This window comes from Musca domestica, unplaced genomic scaffold (genome assembly GCF_030504385.1).
Source record: "Musca domestica strain aabys unplaced genomic scaffold, Musca_domestica.polishedcontigs.V.1.1 124, whole genome shotgun sequence".
Taxonomy (NCBI): Eukaryota; Metazoa; Arthropoda; class Insecta; order Diptera; family Muscidae; genus Musca; species Musca domestica.
In genome coordinates, this window is record NW_026712162.1 from 750,630 (window position 1) to 765,339 (window position 14,710).

Below are 14,710 nucleotides of genomic sequence, written 5' to 3' on the forward strand. Positions count from 1 at the left end.
TCCATTCCTCAAATATTGAAAAATGAAATTTCAAAAAGTGCAAGAACTTACACCGCAACAGAAAGAAAATAGACTCAAAAGAGCTAAAGAGTTGCTTCGCTGTGCCGAAAGTGGTAAACTTCCGAATTTGGTTTTCTCCGATAAGAAAACATTTGTTGTACAGCAGTTTGTAAACAAACAAAATTATCGCGTTTACTTGCCAAAGAGGTCAGCTGAAAATGCCCACCTTCGATTGGCCACCAGAACTCAAGCGCCGGTCATGGTGATGGTGTGGGCCGCCATAACAGCCGATGGTAGCTCGACCGTGGCATCAGTATAAATGCCCAATATTATCGCGAAAATATTCTGGAGGGTGTATTAATGCCTTCGGCACGCAAACATTTTGGCCGCAGGCCTTGGACATTCCAACGGGACTCAGCACCATCGCACTCAGCACGAGCCATCCAAGAATGGTCACAAAATGTGGTTCCTCGCTTAATTTTCAGCGCACAATGGCCAATAATAATATCTCCGGATGTCAATCCGTTGGACTATTGTGTCTGGAGTATTTTGGAAAGCAAGGTTGGCACTAAAACATACCAAAGTGTCGATCATCTCAAGTAAGCGCTTCGTCAGGAAATGGGCCAAAATACCGCAAAGCAAAATTCGGGCAGGTGTGACGGTCTCATTGGCCGTTTGAAGACCATAATTCGTACCAAAGGTGACCAATTCGAACAAATCTAAACTTATTCTAAAATTTGATGCTATTTCCGACATTTTTTGCTTTCATTAAATAAAATTTAAAAATTATGGCGTTTGACTTTGTTGCAGTTTTTTTATTTCTCCCTGTATGTATCCTTCCGTCCGCTTGCCCATATTAATTTGTAATGACGCTGCAAGCCGCAATTATAGACCAATCCTCACGAAATTGAAAATGGCGTTGAGGTTTGGGTCAGAATAGAAGACTATTGTTTTTGGAGATGGTCGGAAAATATTAAGGCGTTAACATTTACCAGGAACAGAAAAAATGAAAAATTTCCCGATTTTGATCCTGCTCTGCAGGCAACAATTATTAACCAATCGACGCATAATCTAGCATGGAGTTAGATTATGGGGCTGGGCAGAAGCCCACCAATTCCGAGGTCATCGCACAAGATTTAGCGGCCATAACTTTCATTCAAAAAAATACGAAATTGTCATTCAAAAATTGTCCACATAACTACGAATATTTTTAATCCCACAAACGTTTTAAAAAAAAAATAATGGATCATTTCAACTTTTATTTGAAATAGTAGATTTTTAGGAATTTTTCACCAAGTTCTCCAGTTGACTCTAAAACTTTACCCAAATATTGTTTTCTTTTATGGCTAATTGGATTTCTCAACTCTTCGCTGAATTTAATTCCTGGAATTCTAAATGTGTTTCCAGCTAAATTCTCTTTACATACATGTATGCATACGTATATGTACTGTGACGTAGTTTAAAGAAGTGAGATTTCATTAGATGTCAATAACTTCCGCTTCGCCTATGTTCGTCATTACAAATAGGCAATTTTTGGCTTTTAGCCTATAAAGCCAAAATATCCAACGGTAAGTACATCGTACATGCATGCAACATACACACACACACTCTCACACTTATGTATTTTAGGTCCTAACAAACATTTGCGATTAGATTACGCACTCACTTTGCTCGCTCCCGAATGAAAGAATGAATGAATTTTCGTCACTAATATTTCGGCAAACGGATGTGTGACGTTGTCACTTGGTCTATTTTCAGTTAGATATCAAAATTGCCAAGCTGGTGGATAATAAGAATAATAATAAAGAGGGGAGATGGGTGGCGGAGTCAAATTTTTGTGATGCCACTCTGATTTTTCACTCAATCACTGCTTTTGTGTTTGTCGCCAGCCTAAAAGGTTGTCCATAAAACAATTGACGATATCTGGCTGTTTGTTTTATAGACAGGCAGGCAGGCATACATGGATGTATGTGTGTGTGTTTGTGTGTGTGCGAATGTCGTAGTGTGATTCAATTATACAGTCACTTTCAATTCAGGCCGATACGACCAAGAGGCAGACACAGACCCCAATGGTGATGAACATTAAATCAGCAGACTGAGAAATATTTAATTAACACCGACTGATACCTGTTCATATTTAACATTCGATTAAACCAAAGTGACAAGGTGTAGGGATATGTTTGAGTGTGTGTGTATGGGCTATATAATTTCATATGGTATGGTGTCAACCATTTAAGTGCACCAAAAAAAAAATCAGGGAAACTCATTATTAGGGCGTTAAAGTGATTATAGATAAACTTTAATAGAGTGGTAGGAAAAAAGTTTGCATGTAGGGGGAAGGTATTGAAATCATTAGCATAATCATTAGATATTTATTTAAGAGGTAAATTTTTATTTTTTATTCTTTTTAGTATAGTTATGTTACCATAAAATTTAAAAACGATTAGGGTTTTGCTGAAGCTTGAAAAGAACTCTGATTTGCAGAGCTATGATAAAATATAAGTCAATAAGGGCTTAACATATATTTTTAACGAGATAAAGGCTTTGTGGATAACTAAAAAACCAAACTTTTTGGTACAAATACCAGTAAGTCCGTTTGGATAATGCTGTTAGACTTCTTAAAAAACATAAAGTAGGTGCGGCCGTTACATGGGGGCCATACCAAAACAGGAACGCCTATGGACAATTTTTAGTTCAAGGATTGTCGTCATCCAAATCTTCTTAAAAACCAAATTTGAAACAATTTCGTGGGTACTAACGTGGACCTAAATATTCAATGTTCTGCCGCCGGAGATAGAACCCATTATGAATTACAAATACCAATTTTTAGACAAATTCGTGGAAAAATGTGGCAAAAATCATATACACCAAAACATTGGCCTATAGATACAATGTTTCGCCACCGGAGCTAGAATCCATCATGACCTACAAATATCAGTTTTTAATAATATAATTTTTAATAAAATACCGTTATATGGCGATATATCGTTTGCAATACCAACCATGCTAAGCAAATAAAAGTAATGTGGGCTGTATCGTGATTTCGACAGACAGACGGATAACGTTAAAATAAAAAAAACTGCAACTAAATCAAACGCCATAATTTTTAAATTTTATTAAATGAAAGCAAATAATGTCGTAAATAACACCAAATTTTGGAATAAGTTTAGATTAGTTCGAATTGGTCAACTTTGGCACGAATTATGGCCTTCAAAAAGTCAATGAAACGGTCACACGCAGCTGTTGCTCTGCGGTATTTTGGCCCATTCCCGGCGAAGCGCTTGCTTGAGGTGATCGACACTTTGGTATTTTTTAGTACCAACCTTTCTTGCCTTGGATTGGTATCCGGAAATTTTGGTGGCCATTGTGCGCTAGAAATGAATCCAGTAACCTCCTTTTTAACCATTCTTGGGTGGCGCATGCTGAGTGCAATGATGTTGGGTCCTGTTGGAATGTCCGCGGCCAAAATCTTTGCGTGCCCAATGCTTTTATGCACCCTCCAGAATATTTTCGCGATAATATTCGGCATTTATTCTGATGCATCGGCTGTTATGGCGGCCCACACCATCACCATGGCTGGCGCTTAAGTTCTGGTGGCCAACCGAAGGTGCACATTTTCAGCTGACATCTTTGGCAAGTAAACACGTTTGTTTACAAACTGCTGGACAACGAATGTTTTCTCATCAGGGAAAACCAAATTCGGCAGTTCACCACTTTCGGCCAAGCGAAGCAACTCTTTAGTTCTTTTGAGTCTATTTTCTTTCTGTTGCGGTGTAAGTTCTTACACTTTGTGAAATCTAAATGGCTTTACCCCGAGCTCATTTTTCAATATTTACCGAATGGAATATTGCGATATGTTCAGCTCATGAGCCATTTTACGGTCACTGCGACGCGGGTTTCGATTAAGTCGCTTACTTTTCGAATCATTTCTGCTGATATTGCTGTTTTCTTCCGTCCACTTCCTTGACGTCGGGCTACGCTACGAGTATTACGGTAACGAGCGATGGTACAAGACACAAATTTACAGTTAAATGCTGGAGTGATCTAACGATAGCCACTTGTGATTTCCCAGCCGAATATAAAGAAATCAAACTATCACGCTTGAATTCCATCACGAATAACCTTTTTCTGGAAAATTCTCACCAAATGCTTTTGTACGCTTGTAAACAATATAATGAGCTGTTGGTGAAATAATTTTAACAGCTGTCGGATGAGTGGCTTAGAAATGACTGCAGTCTGAATAGGGTATAAAATGGGTTATCATCAGTCTTCTTGGTAGAAGATTAGAGGTAGATGCATCAACGCTTGGGAACATTGATTTGTCAAAAATTTTAAAATGTTATGCCATGTTTACGTTAGAACTTTTTGTAGGGTTAACCTACTTTGAGAGGATTTATTTGAAGTAAAAGTAGTGGATATGACAATTTAAATCCAAATCGAGTGGGTTAACCCTAATATACATAAACGTACTCTTATTTCAAATATAAGTAGATTTTTATATGCTTTCTTATACGACGTCAGTCTGCGGTTATTTTAATTTGCGTTTTCAAGATTTTTTACAAATTTAAATAATTTCTCATTTAAAAATTTTAATGCCAAAATTGGTTTGACAGTTCAGCTGTGTCGATATGTCTACCTTTATTCCTCTGCCATGCTTCTTGGCCGATATTATGTAAGACACGGTAAACCTTTTACCATTTGCTCTGTTCCAGAGCCTGCAAAAATTTACTAGTTTTGCAATTTTTTTCGACATCATAAAGGGAAAATCGGATATAGTAGAAAAATCTTTTACATTCGTGCAGTTCTAGAACAGAGAAAATATAAATACTTTTTTAAACAAACTGTTTGTTTGACAAATCAAATTAACTAGTTTTGCTATGCAGTTCAAAGATTGAACAGTGTGGATTTCATTTATTTTTTGCGTTATTTAATTTATAAATAACACAAAATATAAAAGAACTGAAAACAAATTGTTGAATTTTGAATATTTCTGGCAGAAAGTTGGCACAGTCTCAAGGCTGTATTTCTGTAATTATACGAAGCTGTTCTACCTCCATTTTGTACCATGAGCAAAGGTAGCTTGTTTTATGGCATGTCATATATTGTGACATATTAAACGACAGTCGACTTTGACTTTTTACATTTTTGCTGTCATTTTTATTAAAAAAAAAGATTTATTAGCCTAAAAAAGTAGTGTTAATACATTATTTACATTAAATCAGAGAAAATTATACTTGGAAATTCGAATCAATTTTTGGAAATGCTCAACAATTGAACAGAAATCATTTTCTAGAAAATTTAAATTTTCATGTTGAAATTAATTTAATTCCGCTTTAGAAAGTTATCTTAAATTTTCAATGTACACTATGTAAACGTAGGTAAAGACAAAAGAATTAACATGGTAGAAGAATATAGGTAGACGCTTCGACACAGCTACTGGGAACGAACTGTCAAACCAATTTTGGAATCAATTTGTAAATTTGTAAATATCGTTAAAAAATGCATATTATAACAACCTTCGATTGGCGTCGTGTAGGAAAAAATATACAAATATACTTATTTTTGAAGAAATATTTATTGCATTTTTCTACCATGAGAATTAATAAGGATTCGCATGATGAAATGATACAGGTAGGGGCATAAACACAGCTGCTGTTACAATGAGCTGTCAAAATATTTTTGCAATTCTAAATCTGGAACGAAAAATTATTCCAATTAGTGAAATGTATCGAAAATCAATTTGAAATCCATTTATTTCCGTAGATATATGTAAACATGATGCATCTACCTGTATTCTTCTACCATGGGGATTCGAAAGCAATCCTCCTAATTTCTCTCATAAGCAATGTACTGACTTTTTCGTTTAAACATGGTGTAAACGCTACGAAAATAAATTCATCAACTTTACACCGATAAATGCAATCCACATTGTTAATCGATTTTCGATTACAGCGAATTATCGATTAGTGCAACATTTTTTTTTGGCACTAGACAAGACAAATCAACCATCAGCAGCAGCTGTCATCACTAACGTAGAAAACACCGACGAGACGCGAGTGAAACATATTTTTGAGTAAACAATTTCTCGTAAAAACTCAAGCCAACACCAACAAAGTTGTCAATAACAAAAGCAACAGTAATAAAGTTTATGAAATAAAGTTAACATTAACAAAAAACTAAATCAGAAAAGCTATAAAATAAGTGTCAAATTTCATTGATAAAACTCATTTCGTTGTGGCTTTTTATCGTCTTTGTAAAGAAACATGTAGAAAAAATTGGGAAAATTGCCAGAGTGAGATAGAAATAGATGGACGTAAAGCCAACACACCGGTGTGGAGTGTGTGATTGTGAAAGAGATGCCAATATAGACGTGTGAAGGACGTGTTTTGTGTCGTTTTTGTTTTATTTCTGGTTCGTCTGCTGTGTTTATTTTATTTGCTTTCAAAGAAGAAACAAGAAGTTTCTTCCTTGGTTGAAATTGTGGATGGCGCGTTAAAAGTAAATGATAAAGAAACAAGTTAACATAAATGTAACTACAAAAACAAAAAAATAAATAAAAACAATTTTGTTATGAAAGAAGACTGTGTTAAGTCAAAGCAAGGCGCATAGATATACTATGCAAAAATAATAAACAACGTAAAAAAGAAGTCGAAAGATATCAAAAACAACACAAATATTTGCCAAATTAAAAATAAATTGTGTTTGTATTGTGTGCGCGCAAAATTATTGCCAGTGCTAATAAGGAGATAAAAAGTGATTAAAAAACATTTAACTGGAGCAATAGTTGATTTAAAGGCTTCAAACTGGATAACATTATGGGCAGCTCAGATGATCGCGTTTACGCTGCGGAGCGTATTATACAAAAACGCATTAGAAAGGTAATGTAAACAAATTAAAATAAAGGTGTTTTAAAGAGTATAAAATTATAATTTTTGCTTTTAATTTAGTTATGCCAAGTATTGGCTGATGAAAAGTACTTTTCTCAAATATCTACCTTGTAAAATTTTATGACATTTGTTGTCCTTCAGTTTCATAAATGACTTTGGAGTCCTTGTTGCTTCTTTCTGTTTACTGGTTAAAACACCCAAGGCATTGACAACAATAACAACAAGAAAATCATCAGCAACACCACCACCACCATCATCATCATCGCCAACCAAACAACCAATTTGCCCTGCCAACTGTAATCCTCTTAACATCTGCTGGCAGCTGTTATTTTTTCCTTGCTTGTTCCTGTTTTGTGTTCATTCACAAAATTGCCCATGAACCGATGGAAGACAGCGACAATATGTAGGTTCTCCACCTCGCCTGTATTCCTTCCTTATTTACGCATTACGTTACATGGTGTGTGTGTCTGCGTGTTGTCTCGTGCTCGAATTTTGTTGTTATTTTTATTATTGTTGCCTGTATGAAATTATGTATTTTTCTTCGTCATCTGCTATCATTTTAGTCGTTCGTTTTTACCTTTCTTATAATTTTTATATTATTCACAATTAGTTTATTTTTGCGGTAAAAAATGCAACAATTGTCTTATCACTTTTGGAAACAGAGATAGTTAGTTATATGAAAGTAATGCTATTGCACAGTGGTTCGTTCCATATGAAATTTAGGTTTTGAGAATTTCTTTTTAACCGAACTTGCTGAGAAGGTCTGCACGCTGTTTAGGTTGACAAAGTTACTGTAAATCACTTTTGTTCTCCTGAGCTCAACAAAAAATTGTGTGGAGATTTGTTTTTGTATAGGTAATTAAAATATTTTAAAACATGAATGTGAGATTTAGTTTGATGTAAAATATCCTCTATTTCCAATTTTGGTAAACGTTATAAAATAGTTTAAATTCCTATTTTGGTACTTTTATTCTTAAGAAGTTCCCAGCAAGGACAACCGTAAGGCAATATGAAGATATCCTAAAGTAAAATTCTAAGTAGAAAGCTATAGACTAGTCACTAGTAGGTTATTTGGATTTGGTATAGATTTGTAAGTTAATGTAGAAATTTTAAATCTGTTGAGGTGTTAATCCGATGTTCCTATATTGTCAAGATTTAAAGGAATTATTTGATAGTTTCATGGCAAAAATAATGTTATCCATGGTGTATGGGTCATTTTGTACCTTTTGTTTTTTTAAGCGTATATCATTTAGTTTTGAATTCAAATTAAATCCCATCCGAAGAAAATGGGATCATGCTCCTTGTAAAATATTAACACAGAATTATATTCCTTGTAGAGTTTATTGCATCGTTATTTCTTCTTCCCTGGTTATGGAGGTTCGATTTTTGTTATCCATATCAGATAGCACTAGCTATGGATTTCATGGCGAATATTTTTATATTCTGTAAAAGGGAGAATGAGGGCGACTCTATAGTCGTTATTTGGCAATGTACCACCTTGGTTGTTCCTGTACCAGCTCGAATTGCTTAGATCTAATCTGGATCTTTTTTCCAACTCCAAGTTCAAGAAAGATACGACCTGTATGACCATGGTCCATAACGATACTCTAGTTAGGTGAGAATGCGTAGCTTGACAGGTGTACTGTGAACTGCTATAAATTCGGACCCTATTGGTTGCGAATGATCTCCGAGGATCATATTCACTCTGTATTTCTTCATAACTTCTGTTTCCGAGTTAGAGTGACTACTATGCAATTTGCTTGATGGTTCTATTGATTGACAGGGTCTCTCTTATACTTCCTCTCCTTTCTCCCTAGATCATGAAGATCTTTCCTTACAAGCCTGGGGAGAGGTTGCTTGTTCAGTAGATGGTGAATGGTATGAAGTTTTGCAGCAGCAATCTCACGTAGATGGTCGATAGGTATCATGATGATGCACCCTGTTGCAGTTCTAAGTGCGTCATATTGAGAATTAATATTTTTTCCATTGCGTAGCACTAACATGGACTGACCCCACCGGCGCCGCATAGTTACCATACACCTTAGACCTTGAGGTAGTTGGTGGCCAACTTGTCCTTGATACTTTAGCAGTTGAACTTACTACGGCAGTTAGACGACGTGGGGTCAATCCAGCCAGAATTTGATAATTAAGTACCAAATGTAGAAAGGAGCCCTATTTCCACAGGAAAAATGAATCGTTGCAGTCACCCTGCTGCAGCAACAACAGAGCCAGCGGTGCCAGTTCTTAATCAAGTTGAACTCGGGAAGTTGGTACTAACCAGCGGCATGTGACTAACTTGAAGTGACTAGATTTAAAACACTCTCTAAAGACGGTATGCCTGTCCTTTGCAGCGTTTTCTGCGCCCACCTTTCAATTCGTTATTCATACACGCAAAGTCTCCATACCTGGTATAAACTTGGCGGCCTTCTTACTTGTCTTTTAATGGACCTAATTTATTTCTCGTCACCAAACTTCCCACTGCACTAAGACAATTAATCCGATTTTTGTGTGTCTAGCCTTTTCGTTGCGCCATATTTTCGTCCACATTTACCCAAAAGCCGCCAAAAATAATGCACAAAGTCATAATTACAATACTTTTTTTGGATCAATGCTAAATCTAGTGGAAATTTTGCATTTTCAAACTTTCAATCCCGCTCAACTGGTTGATTTGTAAAATATCTTCGAATCTGCCATTTTAAGCGCTAAATCGAGGCATATGTCTTATCATTGATTTTCCAGTTCATTTTCAATAATTTACTCTTACCAGTGTCTATATTCCAAACATTAAGATTATCATTTTTTTATTTATGTCCCCATATTAGTATTAACGTTCTATATCCATTTCACAACTCTAATCCTGCGACCTACGTTTGCCAATTGTGGCTCGGTTAAGAAAGTTTTGTTGGAGTCGGAATGTGAGTCGAGAAAATACAAAATTATTACATTTGAAAAGTATTAGTTAACATTTTGCCCAATTTTATGTATACATCTTAAACTTTTTTTTATTTTTATTTTGAAGAAAATCATAATTTCCTCTATACGTTGAACATATTTTACCCGACTGCAAATATTTGCACATTGTAGGGCAACTAATCCCTATGCAACTAATTTGCTAGGTAAGAACCTACCCATTAGCAAATAAACCTAAAGAATTTCCTCCTGTCTGTTTAGATAGTGTGTGTGTGTGTGTGTGAATGTGTGTTTGTATGCATTTAAGCCGTAGTACGCATTGTCTAAACATTTGCTTAAACTGATCCCTATTTTTCTTCTTTACATTTTCTCACTTTGATCCCAGGCTAGTAGGACGTTTCGTGTTGTTTGTACGATACCTGACAGTGTTTCATTTGAAGTGTACATTTACACAGCTAATGAGTTATTAGTTCTACCTCTATATATTTGCTTGTTATGCCATTTGTGTTGCGTTGTTTTGTGGTACATTTTTGTGTTTTTCGTTATTCATCATACAGCTGTTGTTGTTTTTTTAGTGCCTTATTTTAATAAGCATCCTTATTGTTTGGGCTCGCTGTCGACATTTGTATCTGCTTCTATTTGTTCCCAACCACCAGACACATTTTGTGTGTGCTGCACGAAAGTCTTTAGGTTGGCGACAGAAGAAATTACTTTTTCCAACTACTGATGTTCCGCATCATTTGTTTTTCAGCTCCTCCCTACAAACATATCCATCCCTACATCTGTAAATGCTGTAGGCACGTTCTATTTCATCGATGTATAATTTATTTTCTGTTTAAAACATTTGTTTTCCCCGCTGCCGACATTTCATTTTCGTTTTCGAATACGTTTTTATGCTGGCGTATGTTTTTGTTTTATTACCACCTTTCCCTTGAGATGTCCTGTTATCCTGACGTGTGTTTTGCTCAATATTAGTTGCATTGTTTCGATTACATTGGCGCCATTTTCAAAATTCAAATGCTATGTTTTCTTCGAAATTTCTGGATAATTTATGTGGACTAATGAAGATGTTGCTGGAATGTCTTACCTGCGTAATAATTGTTACAAATTCATGGTTAATGTAACCCTTATATTTGAAACGTTTCTGTCCTGTAACATATTTGTGGCACACGATACAAAAAACTATCTGGCAAATGAATTTATAATACAAAATTAAATTTCATTCAAAATGTTAGCTTTTTTGACAATAAGACATAAAATCCTTAAATAATTTATATATTCTACAAATTAAATACCTTATTTACTTCATTTAAAAATATACTGTGTTGTAAAGTATACTATCCGTAAGATCTTGTTTTTAGTAAGACTGCTTGATAGACGTATTCATGGATGGAAGACCCCATTAGCCCTTTCATATTAACAAAAAAAATATTTCTTATAGGATTTCTTTAAACAAATATCGATTGATCTTCTGTGAATGGACTGAATTCTATGAATAGAAAAAGTAAAAATGATGTTGATAGGTCTTTGGGTAAAAAATATCTTCTATAGGTCATTTATAAATAGAAGACTTTGCATGACCATAACTAAGTACCTTCATTAGTCCACGAATGGGGATTTAAATGTTAGAATTTCTTTGAATTGACTCTCTTTTATAACATACCTAAATATTCGTCGTAGACCCCACGACGTTTATACAGAGTAAGATGAAAAAACTGCGAAAAATGTCGGAAATAGCATCAAATTTTAGAATAAGTTTAGATTTTTTCGAATTGGTCACCTTTGGCACGAATTATGGCCTTCAAACGGCCAATGACATCGTCACACGCTGCCCGAATGTTGCTCTGCGATATTTTAGCCCATTCCCGGCGGAGCGCTTGCTTGAGGTGATCGACACTTTGCTATTTTTTAGTGCGAACCTTGCTTCCCAAAATACTCCAGACGTAATTGTCCGACGGATTGGTATCCAGAGATTTTGGTGACCATTGTGAGCAGGATATAAAGCGAGGAACCTAATTTTGTAACCATTCTTTCTGATGCCACGATCGATTAATACGAGCGGATAGCGAACATCGGCTGTTATGGCGGCCGACACAATCACCATGGTCGGCGCTTGAGTTCTGGTGGCCAACCGAAGGTGCACATTTTCAGCTGACCTCTTTGGCAAGTAATCACGATAATTTTGTTTGCTGCTGGACAACGAATGTTTTCTCGTCGGAGGAAACCAAATACGGCAGTTCACCTCTTTCGGCCAAGCGAAGCAACCCTTTATCTCTTTTGAGTCTATTTTCTTTCTGTTGCGGTGTAAGTTCTTGCACTTTTTGGAATTTCAATGGCTTTACCCCGAGCTCATTTTTCAATATTTGCCGAATGAAATGTTGCGATATGTTCAGCTCACGAGCCATTTTTCGGCCACTGCGAATCGTGTTTCGATCAAGTCGCTTTTTTACTTTTCGAGCCATTTTAACTACGCTACCAGTATCACGGTAACGAGCGATGGTACGAGACACAAAAGATTTATTCACATTTAAATGCTGGAGTGCTCTAACGATAGTTACTTGTGGTTTTCCAGCCAAATAAAAAGAAATCACACTATCACGCTTGAATTCCATCACGAATAACTTTTTTTCTGGAAAATTCTCACCAGAATGCTTTTGTACGCTTGTAAACAATATAATGAACTGTCACTGGAATTTTTTAGCAGTTTGAAGTTGGTTGCAGTTTTTTCATCTCACCCTATGCATAAGTCCTAGGTGTTAGGATTTGTTTGAGTTGACTTTTTTATAGAGCCAAAGGTTTTCTCTTGATCCACACTTCTGTAGGTCTTTATAGACTGAAGCCATAGGCCTTCGGTCTTCTTTAAGCAGATTATTTTTTTGTGCATATAAGAAAATAAGACTTTCACTATATCCATGAAGGTGCACCAAAGGTCTTTTTATAAGGAATCTACAATTGGCCTGCTATAAATTCTTCTGGTGGGTCTTCTATAGAGGTAGAAACACTTCCATTTATTTTTTTGTATAAAGAAGACCTAACATCTTTATTTAGAAATATTGCCTAATATTTTCTTATTCGTCATAGTAACAAATTCACAATTCTTCTCTTAATTCCAGGGCGTTGTGGAATATCGTGTAAAATGGAAAGGTTGGAATCAACGCTACAACACATGGGAACCCGAGGTAAATATACTTGATCGCAGGCTCATTGAAATCTATGAACAGGGCAACAAGTCGTCAAATACACCCTCCAAACGGGGTCCCAAAAAGAAGGAAAAAGAACGTGACCCCGAACCAGAATCTGAAGAGGATGAATACACGTTCAATGATGATGATGGTCACAGCAACAGTCATGTGGGAGCATCATCAACGGGCCCGGCAAACTCCTCTGTATCACAATCGATATCGGCCAGTTCAGCTTCACCATCAACATCTGCCTCAAATGATGTCACTCAACAGCAGCAACATCATCGCCATCACCATCACGAAAAGGACAAGGAAAAAGATAAAGAGAAAAAACATCATCATCACCACCACCATCATCACCACAAGGCGGAACGTTCCAATAGCCGGCGGTCAGAATCACCTCATACCCATGCGGAAAATAAACGACAGAAATCTGTTGAACATGCCGTTACAAATAGCACAAATTCCTCCTTGGCCTTTATACCAGAAGCTGATTCCAACTCGTCCAGCTCAGAGGACCAGCCATTAAGTCGAAAAGAAGTTGCGGGCACAAAGCGTAAGGCTGAAGTATTAAAAGAGTCGGGTAAAATTGGTGTTACAATTAAAACTTCGCCAGATGGTCCACCCCCTGCCAAGATCCATTGCTCAGTTGATACCGCAACACCGATTTCCACACCATTGAAGGCAGAAACTGAACCCCTCTCACCGGAAACACCAGCCTCAAGGCCTGAACAGGCAACCCCCTCAGAAAAACCCCAGCAGTATAATGGACATCAACAACAGCAGCAGCATCATCACCAGCAGCAAGATGATGATGACGATGAATCCTCATCACAAGCTGACAGTCAACATGAAGCGGAAAACAATCATCTGCCTTTGATTAACAACAACATTAATTCCAACAACCATAATCATCAGCAGCAACAACAAAACCACCAGCACCAACATCGTCAGCAACAATTAGATGCAATTTTTGAAAACTCCCCTCCCAAACAAAAGTCAACCCCACTAACACCATTGTCACCGCCAGCGTTACCACCACGCTTTTGGCTACCCAGCAAATGTAACATTTCCAATAAAGTTGTTATCACCGATGTGACAGTGAATTATGAGACGGTCACCATAAGGGAATGTAAAACGGAGAGAGGCTTTTTTCGTGAAAGAGATATGAAATCAAGTGATTCGGTAGCCTAATTGAATACCCTCCCCTCCCTCCCCCTCGGAACCCAGAGCCAAATAAAACAGCGCTAGATGAAGATTGAAATGAAATTCACCAAGTAAAGGGATAAAGAAAACTTCCTATGAGGCACTCCATGAGACTAAAAAAACGTAACTGAATGTAAAGCAGGACTTTAAGTCAAGATTTGCTACAAACATATATCTACATATATTTTTATATACAAAAACAAACAAACAAAGAAACCCATACGAAAGAATGCTAAAAGGAACACACTATTTATTTTTCTATAAGCAAATTTTGACCCGAAAAGGCAGACATTTTATGGCGTTTTTCCCGAGAGTAATACACAACAAGCTAAAAGAAAAGAAGAAAAACATAAAACAATATAATGTAGTATTTGTTGCTTACTTAGATTGTATATAAATATTAAAAACAACAAATGGAAAACAAAAATAATGTAGTAGTATCTATATTATGACGGAATTATTTACAAATCAAATATTTATGCAAAGAAAATACATTTAAACACAATAATATAGAATGAAAAATTA

At 36.2% G+C, this 14,710-nt stretch overlaps 1 protein-coding gene across 1 annotated transcript; it reads left to right on the forward strand.

The window, feature by feature from the left end:
* The first annotated feature begins 6,021 nt into the window (after window positions 1-6,021).
* On the forward strand, window positions 6,022-14,710 carry LOC101896004 (polycomb group protein Pc). Its single transcript, XM_005180386.4, has 2 exons — window positions 6,022-6,878; window positions 12,911-14,710. Exons 1-2 carry the CDS (start codon window positions 6,816-6,818, stop codon window positions 14,171-14,173), a joined length of 1,326 nt encoding a protein of 441 aa, XP_005180443.1. The 5' UTR covers window positions 6,022-6,815; the 3' UTR covers window positions 14,174-14,710.

What these genes read in the sequence shown, in the direction of transcription:
- LOC101896004 (XM_005180386.4), top strand. Translation starts at nt 6,816, where the DNA reads ATGGGCAGCTCAGATGATCGCGTTTACGCTGCGGAGCGTATTATACAA. An exon ending in TACAAAAACGCATTAGAAAG is followed by an intron (nt 6,879 to 12,910) that starts GTAATGTAAACA and finishes TCTTAATTCCAG; the next exon opens with GGCGTTGTGGAATATCGTGT.